Source organism: Pleurodeles waltl, chromosome 3_1 (genome assembly GCF_031143425.1).
Source record: "Pleurodeles waltl isolate 20211129_DDA chromosome 3_1, aPleWal1.hap1.20221129, whole genome shotgun sequence".
Lineage (NCBI taxonomy): Eukaryota > Metazoa > Chordata > Amphibia > Caudata > Salamandridae > Pleurodeles > Pleurodeles waltl.
In genome coordinates, this window is record NC_090440.1 from 1,376,657,411 (window position 1) to 1,376,673,774 (window position 16,364).

A 16,364-nucleotide genomic window follows, 5' to 3' on the forward strand; every position below is an offset into this window, starting at 1 on the left:
GAACAAAGGCTTTACTTGTATTTTTCACACAGGCAATGGCCCACAACTAATTTAATATGATATGGAAATGTTCTAGGGAGCTAGAAGAATATGTAATGAGAAGTGCACTATGCATCAGTCCGAAGGGAATGAAATGCTTTGGTTGAAAGACTTACTAGAACTATTAGGGAAGCTATTCAGTTGGCCAAGGGCTGCATGGCATGGCATACAAAATTACCCTATCACACAAATTGGGTTTGAGAAGGTTTAAAGACCAGCAAGGATTGACTCCCCTCTTTTCAAATATTCACACAAAAATGAACCTTTGGGTCTAAACTGATTACCATATCAAATGAAGGCCTAGCTACAGTGGAATAACCTTTTAAAGGAACTAATTCCCTCACCCACTGTAGGTGACATGCTTCAACAGTGGGAACCTCCTCGTACAGTGATGCTAAGTCACGGTATGGACTACAACCCCCTCTCAGAGAGAGGAGCTCAAGGATGTTCTAGTTATAGAGGATGGTGTTATAATTATCACAATGATGAGCCTAAAGTGGTAGGGGCAGCGGAGCATCAAATGTGAAGGTGAAAGTTAAAACAAGCTCTAGGATTCACGATTCATTTTATGCATGCATTCCTGGGCCAGGATTAAAACCAAGACACTGCGGGAAACAGTCTAGACCCGTTGTTAGTGTCCATATGAGGTCAACATGTTTCAGCCTCATAGCCCTCCTCAGAGGTGTTGTGGCTTTCTTCACGGCGTAAAACCGCTTCTCCTAAGTGTGTGCAATCAAAAATAGTGTGCATTCTAGTGTAAAAAGTGAGACATACACTAGTTTTGTTGACTGTTTCCCACGGAGTCTTGGTTTTAATCCTGGCCCTGGAATGCATAAATAAAATGAATCGCGTATTCTGGAACTTGTTTTAACTTTCACCTTCACATTTGATGCTCTGCTGCCCCCACCACCCCAGGCTCATCACTGTGGTAATTAGAACACCATCCTCTATAACTAGAACATCCCTGAGCTCCTACCTCCTAGAAAGAGGGCTGTAGCCCGTACCGTGACTAGGCATCAGGGCACAAGGAGATTCCCAATGATGAAGCATGCCACCTATGGCGAGTGAGTGAATTTGTCCTTTTAAAAGGGTATTCCACTGTGGCTAGGCCTGCATTTCCAATGGTAACCAGTTTAGGCCCATGGGTTCCTTTTTTGTGCGAGTATACAAAATGACCCTGCATACAGGCACAGGGGAAATTCCTTTGAGTTCTTACAAGAAGGGAAGGCTAGCAGCCTTTTGTCGCCAGGGAGGGTGAAGAGAGAGGAAGAAAGTTGTTTGCTGTGGGACACAAGTAAAGTAAGTATCCATAAGGAAGAGAAAGTGGCCCAGAGAAAATCACTTTATGATTATGCAAAGTGTAGCGGGAGAGGAGGAGAGCATGTTTGGAGAACTCTAGACAGAGCTGACATTGTCAGGGGAATGGTTCAGACATAAAGGAGATCTGGGCATTTCAAACCTTGCAACACTTAGACACAAGGGCCACACATGCCTGGGTTCTGAGTCTCTCTCTGCTCTGGTTTCATGGAAGAATGGACGCATGTAAGTACTAAATACTCTATTATGCAGAGTTTGGCTCAAAACTAGTCACTAGAAGAATTGCCAATATATAGGGATAATAGGGTATCCAGGAGAGATGGAAAAGGGTCCAGATAACACCATAAAGCGGGGATGCACCAACAGCTGGTAGTAGTGTGGGAAACAGTAGAAAGATACTGATCTACATGGTTTGATATTGTACAATGCTTCTCCACCCTTGAAAAGCTCTGGGCCTTAACATATACTTTTCTCAATTAAAAAAACAGATAGGCCAACTGCTTTATGTCGTAACTTTTCATAATATACAGCTCAAACGTACGGAGTCTGACACAACTTTTACTAATAAACCAATCTAAACTATAGCATTCATGATTAGCCTCCCATCATCGGCAACCCAGGCCTACTGTAACACAAATAGGTTTTACCACAAAGCAACCACCAGGCAAATAGTCATAACATTACAAATATCACATGTGGCAAAACAATACACAACTCCTCCTAAAAGAGCCTCCAATGATTTTCACAGTCCAAATATTCTGCACCCTGTTTAGGCTAGAGTTTTGACTCTAGAGTGCCAAACTCCAAAAGGATAACAACATTTAGGCTGTCCTGAGAGAGATACAAAGCTGTGCAATACCTGTAATAACATTTAAGGAGAAACTATCCAAAGTTTCCGCCAGAGATCCAGGGAGGGTGACATTTTTGTATTGGCAGGGGCCCGTTTCAAAACGAATTCATACTTTTTCAGACAGTAAAACTAAGTCAGTTATTTTCTGAAGGGGAATTTGATCATCCTGTTCCCAGGTTGGTCGATGGAGTCCCAAGAAAGGGTGTATTTAGGTACGAAAAAGAAGCTGATGGGATGCAACGCATTTCTGTGGTGTGCACTGCCACTACAGTGCGGCACACACAAGGAGGGGCAGACCATCTTGGGAGATAGCCCGAGGCTTTCTGGACAGAGATCGAAAGTAGTCACTATATCCATTTCCGTGAGAAAGCCCTCCAGGTTTCAAGACTAACTGCTGAAAAATAAATGGAAGGTTTTGGCAACAAGCACTGCTTGTTCTGTATGTTTCTGTGAAAGGGAGAAGGATAGATGTATAAATAAATAAACGGGTACCAGGGTTACAAATCCTCGTTTTTTTTCAGATGAAATAATTATTGTACAGTTGTCATGAGAGATCTGCATCTGTACCTAAATTCCGGTGAATAATTGTATTTATATACCAGAAATCCATTCCTTAGTGTATGAAAGAAAATACACACATAAGGTACATTACAGACTTTTTTAACACTGCTATGGTACGAATACCATAGATGAATTTTCACTAAGTGCAGTTTTGGAAACCGAGTCTCTAGAAAACTTCCTAGGAGTAACAGACAGGCGCTTTTCCGGTTATTTGTTAGAGATTCCATGAAGCAGGAGAAGTTGTGCAGTGTTTTAAAAACCTGGAACAGACGATTAGGAGTAACTGTGTGAAAGCAAAGACAAAGTTGTGATACAGGTAAGTCTCCTCCACAGCAGAAATGGACACAGACCAGTTGTGGCCGGCGGATGTTATCTGCCAAAATATGTTTGTGTTTATGGAAAAGTAGCTCCTCTGCATGCATACAAGATGAATGTCTTTAGCATCTCAGACCATGCCCAGCAAGCAGTCCGAAGACATCACAAGCAGCCAACATCCACACTGGCGTACAAAAACACTAGATCTTCTGAAAGTAGTAGAGCCTAATTCTGAAAATATGAAACAATGACTTGTTCCCTGAATAAAACAAAGATGAAAAGTAAAAGTAACACTCATTATCAGGCTTGACTTTTTCATCCAATTTATCGATATGAAAAAAACAGCTCCACACAGCAGCAGATTCAGGCAACTAATTCCTCAATACCGCTATCCCCGTTGTTACAACTCTAAAGCTTAAAAAAACACCCACGTGCTTAGACTCATGACCTAGCGTGCAGAGTCTAAGGAAAGAAATTGTGATAGAACTGGGGTCTGATGACCCACAGATTGCGACATATTTCACAGGGTTATACCACCAGCACTTACCTTTCTGATGCCCTTGTTTCCGCATTGTTCCCAAAACTGAATGTGTTAGAGTGGGCACTCAGATCCCTTCTTCGAAATCCGATACGCTAGAGGGATAGAAGGACAGCAAGTAAGTCTGAATTTTACCAGAGAAATAATGAGAGTCATAATCAGAAATTATATATGTCACTAAAATATCTAGAGTTCTCCCTTGATGTGCACAATTTATACAACAACCTGATTACTTGACACATTATCTCAGCAAAGGAGCATCTCCAGTGCTATGGTTCAACAGTGTGGATAAAAGGAGCTCAAAGGGTCAAGAGAAGGCCATATATCGAACATTCACTCATAGATTCCAGAAAAAAAAGAGGAAAGGTGGCTCGACTCCAACCCTTTCTTTATTCCCTTAAAAAAACAGCATACATTTAGTGCAAGGTGCATCAAGCGTTAACTAAGCATAAGAGGGAGGCTTTTACCAGATTTTTGAGATCAAGCCCCCTTTCGGTACCCTCTTCAGAGATAGAGACATACACAGTGTACCATGAAAAACTGTCTGACACTCATGAAGTGCTGAGATGACAAAGGAACACTGCATGGGTGACCTTGTGTACCTATAACCCCTCATTTTAACTACCTCAGTCCCCTGCACAATGAGTGCCTTTGTGGGAGGGGGAGAAAGGGGAAAAATGGATGAAAGATGGGGTATAGCCAAACAGCAAAAATTATCAAGTGTCTGGGTACCACATACTCCATTCTCTAAAACTTAATAAGCGCAACACTCTAATGTCCCAGCTAGTCACAGGTCAAACCTTTGTAACTGATACGAGCATAGAAAATAGTTACTTACTAATATAAATGTACGAATAAACCTCCTGCCCCTCACTCATAGTAAAACACTGTGCGGACGTGCAGGCTGATTGTAGTTCAAACAGGCTCCATAATAATTTCCATATATTGCTTGCCCCCCTTTCATTCACATGAGACATGGCCGCTACACGCCACGTTAGTCACCAAATACTGGACAAGTCCTCAGCAACAATTCACCCATCATCTTTTGAACAGGAATGGGATAACTAAGGAGAGATCTGCTACAAAACGCTAGCCGTGAGAGGACATTAATTTAGTTCACCACTGCCGTGTCCAAGTAACTACATATTATTATGGCTTACTGACTTCCTACGATGACATACATATAAGGGATGATTGTAACAAAGCCTATCCCTGCAAATCTCCTGACCACCTTTCCGCTCCAATCTATGCCTGTGTAGTATTATAACCCTAAACAAATCTCAGAATAGTCAACCCTTTGAGGTAATGAACTCAGTGGACCGGAATCATAAAAAATACTATAAAGGGACCTATAGAGATAATCAAATCTGCCAATTTACCAAAGCAAAATTTCTTCAGTAATCACACTGCTAAGAGCTGCATCATAAAACACGATAAAGGCACCTCGCTGGTCATCACGCACAATATGCAAACGTTTAGGATTGAAACTCTGAAAAAAAACAATACCCAGGCAACTACAACACCATACAGTGTGTAGAATACTGCCCATGTATGCAGGCACTTATGCGAGCCACAAAGGGGTAGAAAATATGACAAAACATGCAGCATATGGAATAGTATGGAGTGTGTTTAGGCTTAAACCACATAACTGGAAGTGGGATGTAATGGAAAGAATGGGTGTGAGAACGTATAAGTATAAAGTTGTATGGAGTTTTTTTCTTAAGAAGATACCAATAAGCATAAATACATTACATTATATAGGTTACATACATTACATGTCATGTCACGGGAAGAATAAGTGGTATGATCACAAATTTTCGTTCAAGTGCCAAAGCTGGGATTACAATCCAAATTTCTGGGATACACATTAAGAAACTAGACCAAATCTTCCACCCATCAGATCCCGGTTTCTGCCTCAGTGACATCACATGCATTCTAACAGTGATGGACAAAACAGCCTAAATGCCAGGTGATGATCTTTAGTAATGTGATATTGTTTAGATAAACAGCATTTCCCCAGGTGGCTCTCACTTTTAAAACTGCTGTCCTGAAGGCTATTCTTATACACAGCCCATGGTGCTTTCGATGCTTAGCGCGGTGTTAGTAATGCTGGGTTGATGACACTGTGAAAGTCAAGCCTCTCGAGATCTTCTGTTTTGGAGGGAAACATGAAAACTAGAACTGGTTTCTATAACACCTACCCCCATCCCCCAGAATTAAATGTAAACAGGGAAAGAAGAAATGTGTTGATTTCTGCACAAGGTACAAAACAAAACACCACCGACAACTCCAGAATAGTATCCTTATATCCCCTGACATAACTTAAAACTCATTTGATTCCTGCTCATAGTGGAATCTCTCACGGTAATAAAAAATATGTTAAAGTGATGCAGAGGAAAATGGATTACTCAGTGTTCTTAAAAAGAGTTCTAAACAATAACATGGTGGCTCCCCTGCTAGTCATGTATCGATTAAAATTCCCTGGAAGACAAGCTGCTAATGAAAAGCATTACTTACAAGGAACCACTAGTGCACTGTTTCGCATGTGCAAGGAGAAGGGGAGCTTGCACTTCTGCTAGTCATACTGAGCCTGTTCTGTGGACGCAATTAAGCTTGCACTCCTTTTATTCCTACTGCACCTGTCCTGGGTTGTGTGATCATTTTTGTGCTGACCGCGTTGTGTCTGAGGCGGAATAATGCATAGCTTTTGCCTTCTGTGTACCCGATTGTATGTATGGGCAATGCCTGCACTGCTCGTGATGTCCCTCTTTCGAGTAGGAGGAAGGCGTGCCCCGACGACAATACTGCATATGTTCTGTTTGTGAGGGAAGGTTCGGTCTGTGCTGTTGGAGAAAATGTTGAGTTGCGGCTGCCTGTGCTGTTTCTAAGGAAAGACTGCACAACTACTGCTGCTTCTGTTGGAAGTAGTCTAAACTCTGGTTGTCCTCGCTGTACATTCTGTATAAAACAGAAGTCTTGCACATCTGCTGCTCATTATGTACCAACGTTTAGTTATTTATGCTTGCACTGCACTGTAACTTCATTGCTATAGCACTTACGACCCCGATGAATAACCGAAAAACGCTGTACGTATTTTTGTCAGCTATGCTCGCGCTGTAGTGTGCTGTAACTACACAGATCCTGCACTTGCAACCCCATATGAGTAACTGCTTTCACGGCGAGCGGCCCACTACTCCAAGATCCACGACTTGAGGTTAATGTACTGATTTTAGGTTGTTGGGTTTAGTATTGCGTTTTTTAAATAAATAAATAAATAATACCATGCATTACTCCAGTATGTTTGGGGTGGGTTTAGAGGGAGTTGGGGATGATTGATATGGAGAGGCTGATGGGTTGTTAGTTCGTGTGAATCACTGGTGTGGTGAATAGATAGGTTAGTGGAAGATGAGGTCGGTGATAGAGGACAGGCAAGTGATTACTAGTTTTTAAAGAGGACGGGTGTGGGTCGAGGTTGGGGCAGTTCGCATAAACAGATAAAGAAAATAAACCAGAGAATATGCAGCTGTTAGTATGAGTTTAATAAAGACAATTAGTTGAAAAAAGGAGGGAGGAGAAAGGCATTCAGGTGATGTTGTTTATTTCTTGTTGCACATTGCAGTTTTTGCATCTTTCTCGAAATCAGATCAGCACTAAACAAATTCAGAAAAAGCTGAAGCTACTCACCTTCAGGGAGCACTACACGTGGCTCGTCAGTTTTCCCTTGATCGTCCCAGAATAAGTGTGTGGTCCTGGGAGGCATGCCCCCAGGACAGCGTCTGTTGCTCGTGAGCTCGGTTCCAATAAATAAATATATACACATACATAGATTAAAGCTAGGGTTCAGGGTGTCCATGACGGATGATCCTATACTTTACGTTTCCTATGTGAACGAACTTGCGCTGCTACGACCACCCGCGATATTAAATCTCTGCGTGAGAGGGAACCCTACACTACTGATGCAAAGTATGCATGTGCAGTGCAAGGACAATACAATTATTACTGCTGCACTACACTGTTCCATTCATGGAAAAAGCTTGCGCTGCTCTTGCATGCGCTGTAACTGATTTCCGTATTTTTTGTGAGGGAACCTTGCACAATTTATGTTTGCGAGGGGAGTTTCTGTGCATGTGAGCACGCATGTCTGAAGCTTTCTCCAATAACGTTGCCTATGTTGTTAACTGTTTTGTGTGATAATACGGTCACGCTACATGCCAAACAATCAGACTCGGGAAGATCTCGAATGCTGCCTTTACCTCAGTTCGTAAAATGTGATACATCCGACTGCTTCAATCTTGCTCCAGCCTCTAACAACTTCAATATGTGAATAAGAAAGCATGAAATTAATTTTGTTGTAAACCGCTTGACAGCCCAGGAGGCGGTACTAGGAGGGTCTTTTGTGGCTGCGCTTCCCAATGAGCCCTGTGATTGGTCAGAAAAAAATGCCCCGCCTCAAAGCATACGGACCTCCCATTGCCAAATACCCGGCCTCTTTTGTTGCACCGGAAGAGTTTTGCCTAGTTGTTCCGGGAAAGACAATTTTTGCTGCACCGGAAGAAAAGTCATTTGCTCCGGAAACGATCTGCTTCTGCCGCATTGAATTAAATAACTCCGCATGTGTAGGCAGTTTCAAGGAATCCGAAGCTGCACGGACTGCGCGCTGAATGAATCGTCTCATGTCTCGGGCCTGAGGGTGCGGACACACTGATGCCGGGAAAGCGGATACTGAAGGGTTGGGGCTGACAAGCGGATGACAGAACATTCCCAAGAGAAACGTCAAAGCAGATGAGGGCTGAGAGTAGGATAGCTGATGAAGAGAGACACCGTTTGTTTGTGTTTAAAAGTGGCGATGAAAGTGTTTTTTTCACACATTTCTAGCGACTGTTCCCTAGGTACAAGATAGTGGAGGGTTACAAGAAATGGAGGGATAATCCTACCGAGTTGACGTTTTGAACATTTTCAGAAAAATTATCCAGAAATTATCTCAAACAACCCTTAAGGTTTGTAACCAGACGTATATTGCCTTACGTCAAAAGATAACGTATTAACAAACATTTGTACATGCAGTAGGTCGATCATTTCTGAGAGAGCTATTGGCGCTGTGAATGACAATGTCTTTTACCCATGGGTTTTGGTTTGGAGTAGATGTTTTTGGTGTGGAGTGGAATTATGTATACAATACACGTGAATGATCTTAAGTTATACATGTGTTTTTTTTGTTTGTCCATATTTTACCTGTGTCTAATAGCACTCAATTTAAAATGCCATAATTGATTTGCTAGGATAACTTAATTATACATGCAAAAAGAACAAGTGATGGACGGAATGCTAAACAATGTCAAACATTCACCCGGAGTACAGAGATCTGGGCCTAAATCTATAGTTTCTTTGCTGCCCATGTCATTCCAGTTTGGACCCAGCCATATGCAAATCAGTCTTGACCCTATTCCCCATGGGAACAGGCCAGCCCGAACTGCCAGGCCTTCCCTGGACTGGAAACAAGCATCCTGGGACTGGTTTCGGAGTTTCACCCCTCATTAGCCAGGCTAGTTTGACTCCAGTGGCATTGGAAGCATGGGACCCATGTCTGGGCATACCCTTCCCACTTAGGGCGACAAATGCAAAAAGAACAAGTGATGGATGGAATGCTAAACAATGTCAAACATTCACCCCCACTACAGAGATCTGGACCTTGCCTGGCAGTTCGGGCTGGACAGTTCCCATGAAGAACAGGATCAAGACTGATTTGCATATGGCTGGGTCCAAACTGGGGTGGCATGGTGAGCAAAAGAACAATGGATCAAACCCAGATCTGTGACTGGGGGTGAGTGTTTGCATTGTCAGCACTCCATCCATCATCTTTTTGTGTTGCTAAAGTGTCCCTAAGTGGGAATGGTATGCCCAGACGTGGGTCCTTTGCTCACTGTGCCACTGGAATCAAGCTAGCCTGGCTGAAGAAGGGTTATACCCTGAAACCGGTCCCAGGATGCTTGTTTCCAGTCCAGGGAGGGCCTTGCCTGGCAGTTCGGGCTTGACTGTTCCCATGAGGAACAGGGTCAAGACTGATTTGCATATAGCTGGGTCCAAACTGGGGTGGCATGGTGAGCAAAAGAACAATGGATTAAACCCAGATCTGTGACTGGGGGTGAGTGTTTCCATTGTCAGCACTCCGTCCATCATCCTTTTGTGTTGCTAAAGTTGCACTAAGTGGGAAGGGTATGCCCAGACGTGGGTCCCTAGCTCACTGTGCCACTGGAATCAAGCTAGCCTGGTTGAAGAAGGGAGATACCCTGAAACCAGTCCCAGGATGCTTGTTTCCGGTCCAGGGGGGACCTTGGCTGGCAGTTCGGACTGGACTGTTACCATGAGGATCAGGGTCAAGACTGATTTGCATATGGTTGGTACAAACTGGGGTGGCATGGTGAGCAAAAGAATAGTGGATTAAACCCAGATCTGTGACTGGGGGTGAGTGTTTGCATTGTCAGCACTCCGTCCATCATCCTTTTGTGTTGCTAACTTAGTTATAACCAAAATAAATATTTCCCTTGAGGTTTACCTCGTTAAAGACATCAAGAGCGATCAAGAAAAGCAACAGCGCAAACAGTGGGGGCACATGCACACTGCTACCACCACAGACACAGAACATGCTCATGCTGCTACTATAACCAGAGTAGGTACACCCTTCTAGTTCTGCAGCTAGGGTCTGTGTGTGTGCGCACACAAAAAGACAATATTGGCACTGCAGTTAGTGTACATACACAGCACTAAAGGACACCACAGCACAGTTGCACCTCGACTATGCAGACACAGGCCCAGATTTATGCTAAAGTGGCACAGCGCGGTGCTATGCTAAAAATAGCGCCAACCTGCGCCACTTTTGAAACACAGGGGTGCGCTGTATTTAGAGGAATACGGCGCACCCCTGTGTTTCCCTCTGCGTTGGCGCTGAATTAAGTTACCTAGCACCAACTCAGGCATCCTTGCACCATAGTGCAAGGGTGTCTGCATTGAGGGGATAGATTGTTTATGTGCAATAAGGTGTCCTTTCCTGCACCTAAACACGCTATAATGATGATTTGGCACTTGCAAAATGCAGCACATACAGAAGTACCAAAGTGTCATTTTGGAATGATTGTTTATGTCCAGGAAGGAACACCTTCCTGCACATAAACAATCATACATGGCATTTTGCTTCTTCTATGTGTTTTATAAGATGCAACACACATAGAAAAAGCAAAAAAGAAGGAGGAATAAAAGCATTCTTCCTCGTTTTGCCATGCTAATGCCAGTTTTTGGCACTGCCCCAGGTTTACAACAATTCGTAAATCTGAGGCAGTGTCAAAAGCAATGCATGTTGTGGTGGAACGCCCACAGCAACTCCCAATGCATGCCCCTCTGACACAGAAAACTGCGTCAGAGGGGTCCATATTCACAAGGAAGCGTAACACCACAAAAAAATTGTTAAACATCTGCAGCGCCACGGAATCCTACCTATTATTTATACTGTATAATGGACTATGCGTTAGAAGACGATAGATCGAAGCGACATAGGATTGAGGGGGTGTCATCAATGAGTAATGTAAGCATCAGCATTATCAATGATATTAAACCTCCGACAATAACCACACCAGTTTATTAAGAAGAATTATAAAATGTATTTCCCTAGATTAACAATGCTAATGTTACGAAAATAACTCTCAAACACAAAAGGTAAGCATATAGAATTAATAGTGGTTGGCTAGAACGTCTTGTATATCTCAATTTAATCAAGGCAACCAAACTAATAATCTCCAAAAGAATTACACTTATTAATAATACCAGAACCATTAATAATGGCGAAGTATACATTAGTACAACACTCAAAAGATGTCAATGTAAGTCATGAGCATTTCAAATTAATTCCCTCCCAAACCACAAATTAGCATTAACATGTTGGGCTTCATGTAAAAAGAATTTAGAAACACAAATAAAAAAACTCTTAACTCGGGTTAATAATAATAAAAAAATATTATTAATATGCAGCAAACAAATTATAAGTTGCAGCTGGTACCTGGAAAGCAAAAGAGACACATATAACATTACAGTATCATACTTTACCCAAAATCGATAGCAACAAGTAGGCTACTTCAGCAAAAGGACACCATCGGGTATATCTTCAGGAAAATTGGGCCTAACAACATCTAAACCCACACTGCCAAAAATCTGCAATCTCTGCTCTCGTCTCTCCTCTATCATCTGTGAACTGCCTCTAGAAAATCCTACCTAGGTTAATATACTAATCTTGAAAAAACTTATGATTGGTCAGTTAATGGGGTTGTTACGTGTCAGCCAATAAGAAACTGAAGTGATAACATAAAATATAACAATATTACATTAACTAGCACATTTTCTCAAAAGTATCTTTTCCTCTTACGTCTCGTCTGTAGCACCATTGTTCAATCTCGCCTAAACACCTCTTCTCAGGAAGAAACATTTACAGTTGCTACTTCACTTCCATCCTAGAGGAAGAAATCACGTATTAGTAACATTCTCAAACAGTAGAACATTCAATTTATGCAATGCTCGGTTAAAAAATGGCCTTGTAAGACATAATTCAGCAACTCACTAGGGGTAGCTGTAGACACATATATTAAAGTACCAGATGCACTTTTTTGTAAGCATTGAATTATGGGAAGTAACCACAACATTTAGTTAGAATTTTCTCAGTTAGGAACAGAAAATGAACTGTGGCGACCATTGTCAAAAGTCACACGTTTTACACGTTAATTCACCATACATCTAGTTCTACCAAAATCATTAATAAACATTAAAACATTCACACTCTCCCAATCCCTCCTCTGATGACTATTTGTCATCACATCAATCTGTAATAAATTCATTTATTATCACCAAATTTCAAAATTTAGTCTAATTTATTTTCACATTATTTCTCTTTGTCCTTTTATTTTCTTTGTAAAATGTATTCATTTGAATCTCAAAATTTCTTCTATTCTTTCAAATTTTCTTCTTTTAAAACATTTTATCATTTTATATATTCACCAAATTCCAATTAGACAAAATATAACTGTTGACACCCATTTTGCTATTGTCAAAATAATATTTCTCCCCACGTTACTAAACCAATTTCCCACAGCTTTAATCCCTTTGCCAGCATTTTCCCAAACTGTGTCTGTGATTGCTTTTAAATCCTTTTTATTAGTAAGTGTTAAATTTTTAATCAGCTCTTTAACCTTACCTGAATTATCAGGTATAAACGAACAACAGTGATTTGAACAAAGTAATTTACAAACTCCGCCCTATTTTGCCAAAAGAATGTCTAACGCAAGGCTGTTCTGAAGTGCCATAGCTCTTGTAGCAGCCAATTCTGTATCTAGAAGAATAACCGCTCCAGAATATCTTGTCAACATGTTATCCACTATTAAAGACAACTTCTGTATTTTGATTGAATTCAAGACTACTCCGACAGATGGAATTATAGCCCCAAAAATGTCTCCTATGATGCTAGAAATTGATTCTCGCTTGTGTCTCATTTGAAATTACATTGTTTCAGGAATCTTACTCAAGTCTTCCAACTGATAGATTTTCGGAAAGACTATTCCCAAATAACATGTTCCATACCATCCTCTAGGAAGGCGGTAATATGTATTTCTTCCACAAATATAATAAATCCCGGGTACTGGTGGGTCTTGTCCGTCCATCATAAAATCCCACTTACCCCTGAACATAAAAACATGTCTACACTCACTCTTTCCCACAAACACTCTATAATTTTTACACCAAGGTCTGTATATACAAAGTCTTCCTACATGCTAAGCATCTATTGTTAGTTTTCCTTGTTTAGTAATGTCAGTATAAGAATAATCAACTCCAGGTTTTCCACTTATTATTCCCTTATCTATCTTTGCCTTTATTTCTCTTCTTCTATTTTCTACGTTGCCTAAAAACTTCTTTTCTACAGGATTTAGTAAACCTGTTAAATTATTTCTATGAGCAAAAGCTGTACCAAAAGTTAAAGTAGGCTCAAAGAAATCTCTCATAATAACTATGTTATTATCTTTGGCTATTCTATTCAAATAACCTATGACAGTTACAAACGACAATACCATGTCATAATTTGAATAAAAATACTGAATATATTCTTGATTATAAAAACGTTTTAGCAAAAGACTACAACTCATAGCGTAAGTGACAGGTAAACTATGGTAAGTAGTTCCTACTTCCACTGAAGTCGGAATCTGTGTACATACATAAAAATCTTTCACGTCCATTACCTCAACATACTCATGCAATAAGCCATAGAAAACATTAGAAGGAAGCTCTTTATCTTCATGTAAGTATTTAACATCTATTCGAAATTTATCTTTTGTTAGTGTTGTATCAGTTATATCTAAAGAACTATCAATCTTTGTAGTCTGGTTGGCTTCATTCATCTCATAAACGGACACCCCTACAAACAACAATATACACCTTAACACACTCACTACCGCCAATCCAATACTTAACACTTTACAACAAGTAATTCTACTCTTTTGGTTATATAACTTAATCATATTTTCTATATTCTGAAAAAGAAATTAAAAAAACAAACATTTTCAAACAATTCAAAAGAGACACTCAAAAACCCCTCCTATTTTATTTATTTTTCTCAAAAATTCATTCACTCTAGACAGTCCTCTTGTCAATTTCAGTTTAGCAGGTTGTCAAATCCACTTATTTATTTGTCTATTCCAGTAAGTATTATTGTATTTTTCAAGGATGACCTTTCAAGCACGACTTTCCATATAATTTTCCCAATGTCTTTCTTGCAATCTTCACGTGCCAGAGTAAAAATCTTCTATGTCTCTCTCAAAAATTCTTCTTGACAGTCATTTGTATTTAGGTATGCCCATTCTGGTCCTGCACATCTCTTGTTTGCAACTCTTTTCCTTTTCGATCTTCTGCCACTTTCACCTTCTTCTCCACTAGTATTTCCTCCTTCATTCAATTCCTTTTCCTCTTGAATTGGTGGAACTACGCTAACCCTTCCACTCTTTGTATCTTTCCCTAGCCAATTCTCTCCTTTCAATGTCTTTTTCGTCAACAATTTTCTCAATATTGAGTCTTCACTTGCCTTTGAACCTTTTTATTCTGACGTTCCCGCAACTGGTTCAGGAAGAGTACAATCCACTTGGGCGGGACTACCCTCAATTCCTTTCCCAATAGGGTCTCTCCTTTCTTCAGTTTGGTATGTCAAACCAGCTGCTTCTGAGGACACCCTCCTGTGAGCAGATCTTCCTTCAGATGATTCTTTCTGTTCACTTTCATTCGCGTATACCCTCCTCGGACCAGAATCAGTCTTTTCTCTTTCTTCTCAGACCGACTCTTCTACTCCTTTTACCGATTGCTCAACTTCTTCAATATTTAGCTTTTTCTCGTCTGTTATAGGAGTAGGCACATCTCTGTAATTTTCAATGTTATGCTCACTTTCTTTCTCTTTGCTCCCAGTTGTTTCAACTGTTGGTAATCTCAACAGTTCCTCTTCTCTTTCTGTTGGATCATGCACTTTTCTCGTATGGCTCGCATGCACCCAGTGCTGTAAACCAGCACACTTCACAGCTGTCGTTCTAGTGAGCACGATCTGATTAGGACCCTTCCACCGTGGTTCCAAGCAAGGCTTTCTCACATGCTTCCGTATGAGCACCCAGTCTCCAGCTCTCAGGCTGTGGCCTTGACCTTGTGTTTGTTGTGCTGTTGATGCTTCCACCTGATGAGAAAAAGACCGATCCACCTCAGCTAGGCTTTTGCAATACTCTAGCACCATATCATCTGTAATATTCACAAGTGCATTTGCAGGTATTGCTGGCAATCTCATTGCTCTCCCCATCAACATCTCGTGTGGCGAAAACCCAGTCTTGTTATCAGGAGTGCTTCTCATTGACATTAGCACTAGTGGCAAAGCATCTGGCCATTTTAAATTTGTCGACGCACACACTTTTGTCAGTCATGATGTAAATGTTCCATTCATTTGCTTTACGAGTCTTGAAGCTTCTGGGCGCTAACTACAATGTAGTTGTTGCTGAATGTTTACTGCAGAAAAAAGCTATTTTATCACCTCATTTTTGAAGGGTGTTCTCCTATCTGATTCAGTTGAAACCGGAAAACCAAAACGTGGAATTATTTCTCGTAAAAGTAAATTAACTACTGTAAGACTGTTGTTTCTCGTTGTTGGATATGCCTCAATCCAGTGACTGAAAATACACACCATCATGTTATTTCAAACCAGCACATGCAGGCATCTCAGTGAAATCCATTAGCATTCTACTGAACCGACCTCCCTCCATACCTATGTGTCCCATGTTAAGAATTGTTCCTTTGCTGACATTCATCTGCTGAGAAACTGCACACCTATGGCAAACCAGCTCAGCCACCTGTCTGAATTTTGGATTGTAACAAAACAGTTTAAAACTCCTGATCATCGCATCTCTCCCTATGTGCAATTGACCATGATAGTATCTAGCTATTTGTGTCAATAAACTATTTGGTAAAATCACTTTCCTCTCTACTGTCATCCAAATTTCGTCTTCCCTTTGATTGCAACAATGTTTTATCCAATCCCTCTTCTTTTGGAACATTGTTCCGTGTGGCTTTCAACTTGTCTAATGTCTCAACAATATGCATTGCGAAATTTGCATATACCTCATAATTTTCAGACATCAATTCCCAATTTCCTTTGAATGAAATCCCATTCAGAGCACAAAATTTTGCAAC

The 16,364-nt window shown here is 40.9% G+C and overlaps 1 protein-coding gene across 3 annotated transcripts in view; it reads right to left on the bottom strand.

The window, feature by feature from the left end:
- SCMH1 (Scm polycomb group protein homolog 1) overlaps positions 1–8,068 on the bottom strand; it is a 400,787-nt gene extending 392,719 nt beyond the window's left edge. Inside the window, exons 1-2 of one of the 3 annotated variants that reach the window (XM_069224887.1) lie at positions 7,874–8,068; positions 3,630–3,715 (exon numbers count right to left, since the gene is read on the bottom strand). Coding sequence is in view for 2 of the 3 variants with exons in the window: in XM_069224886.1 (XP_069080987.1) it covers positions 3,630–3,654 (25 nt within the window). In the remaining variant the exon portion in view is untranslated. The remainder of the gene's footprint in view (positions 1–3,629; positions 3,716–7,873) is intronic. The other 2 variants (XM_069224886.1, XM_069224888.1) reach the window with 2 other exon arrangements.
- Between the last annotated feature and the right edge of the window lie 8,296 nt (positions 8,069–16,364).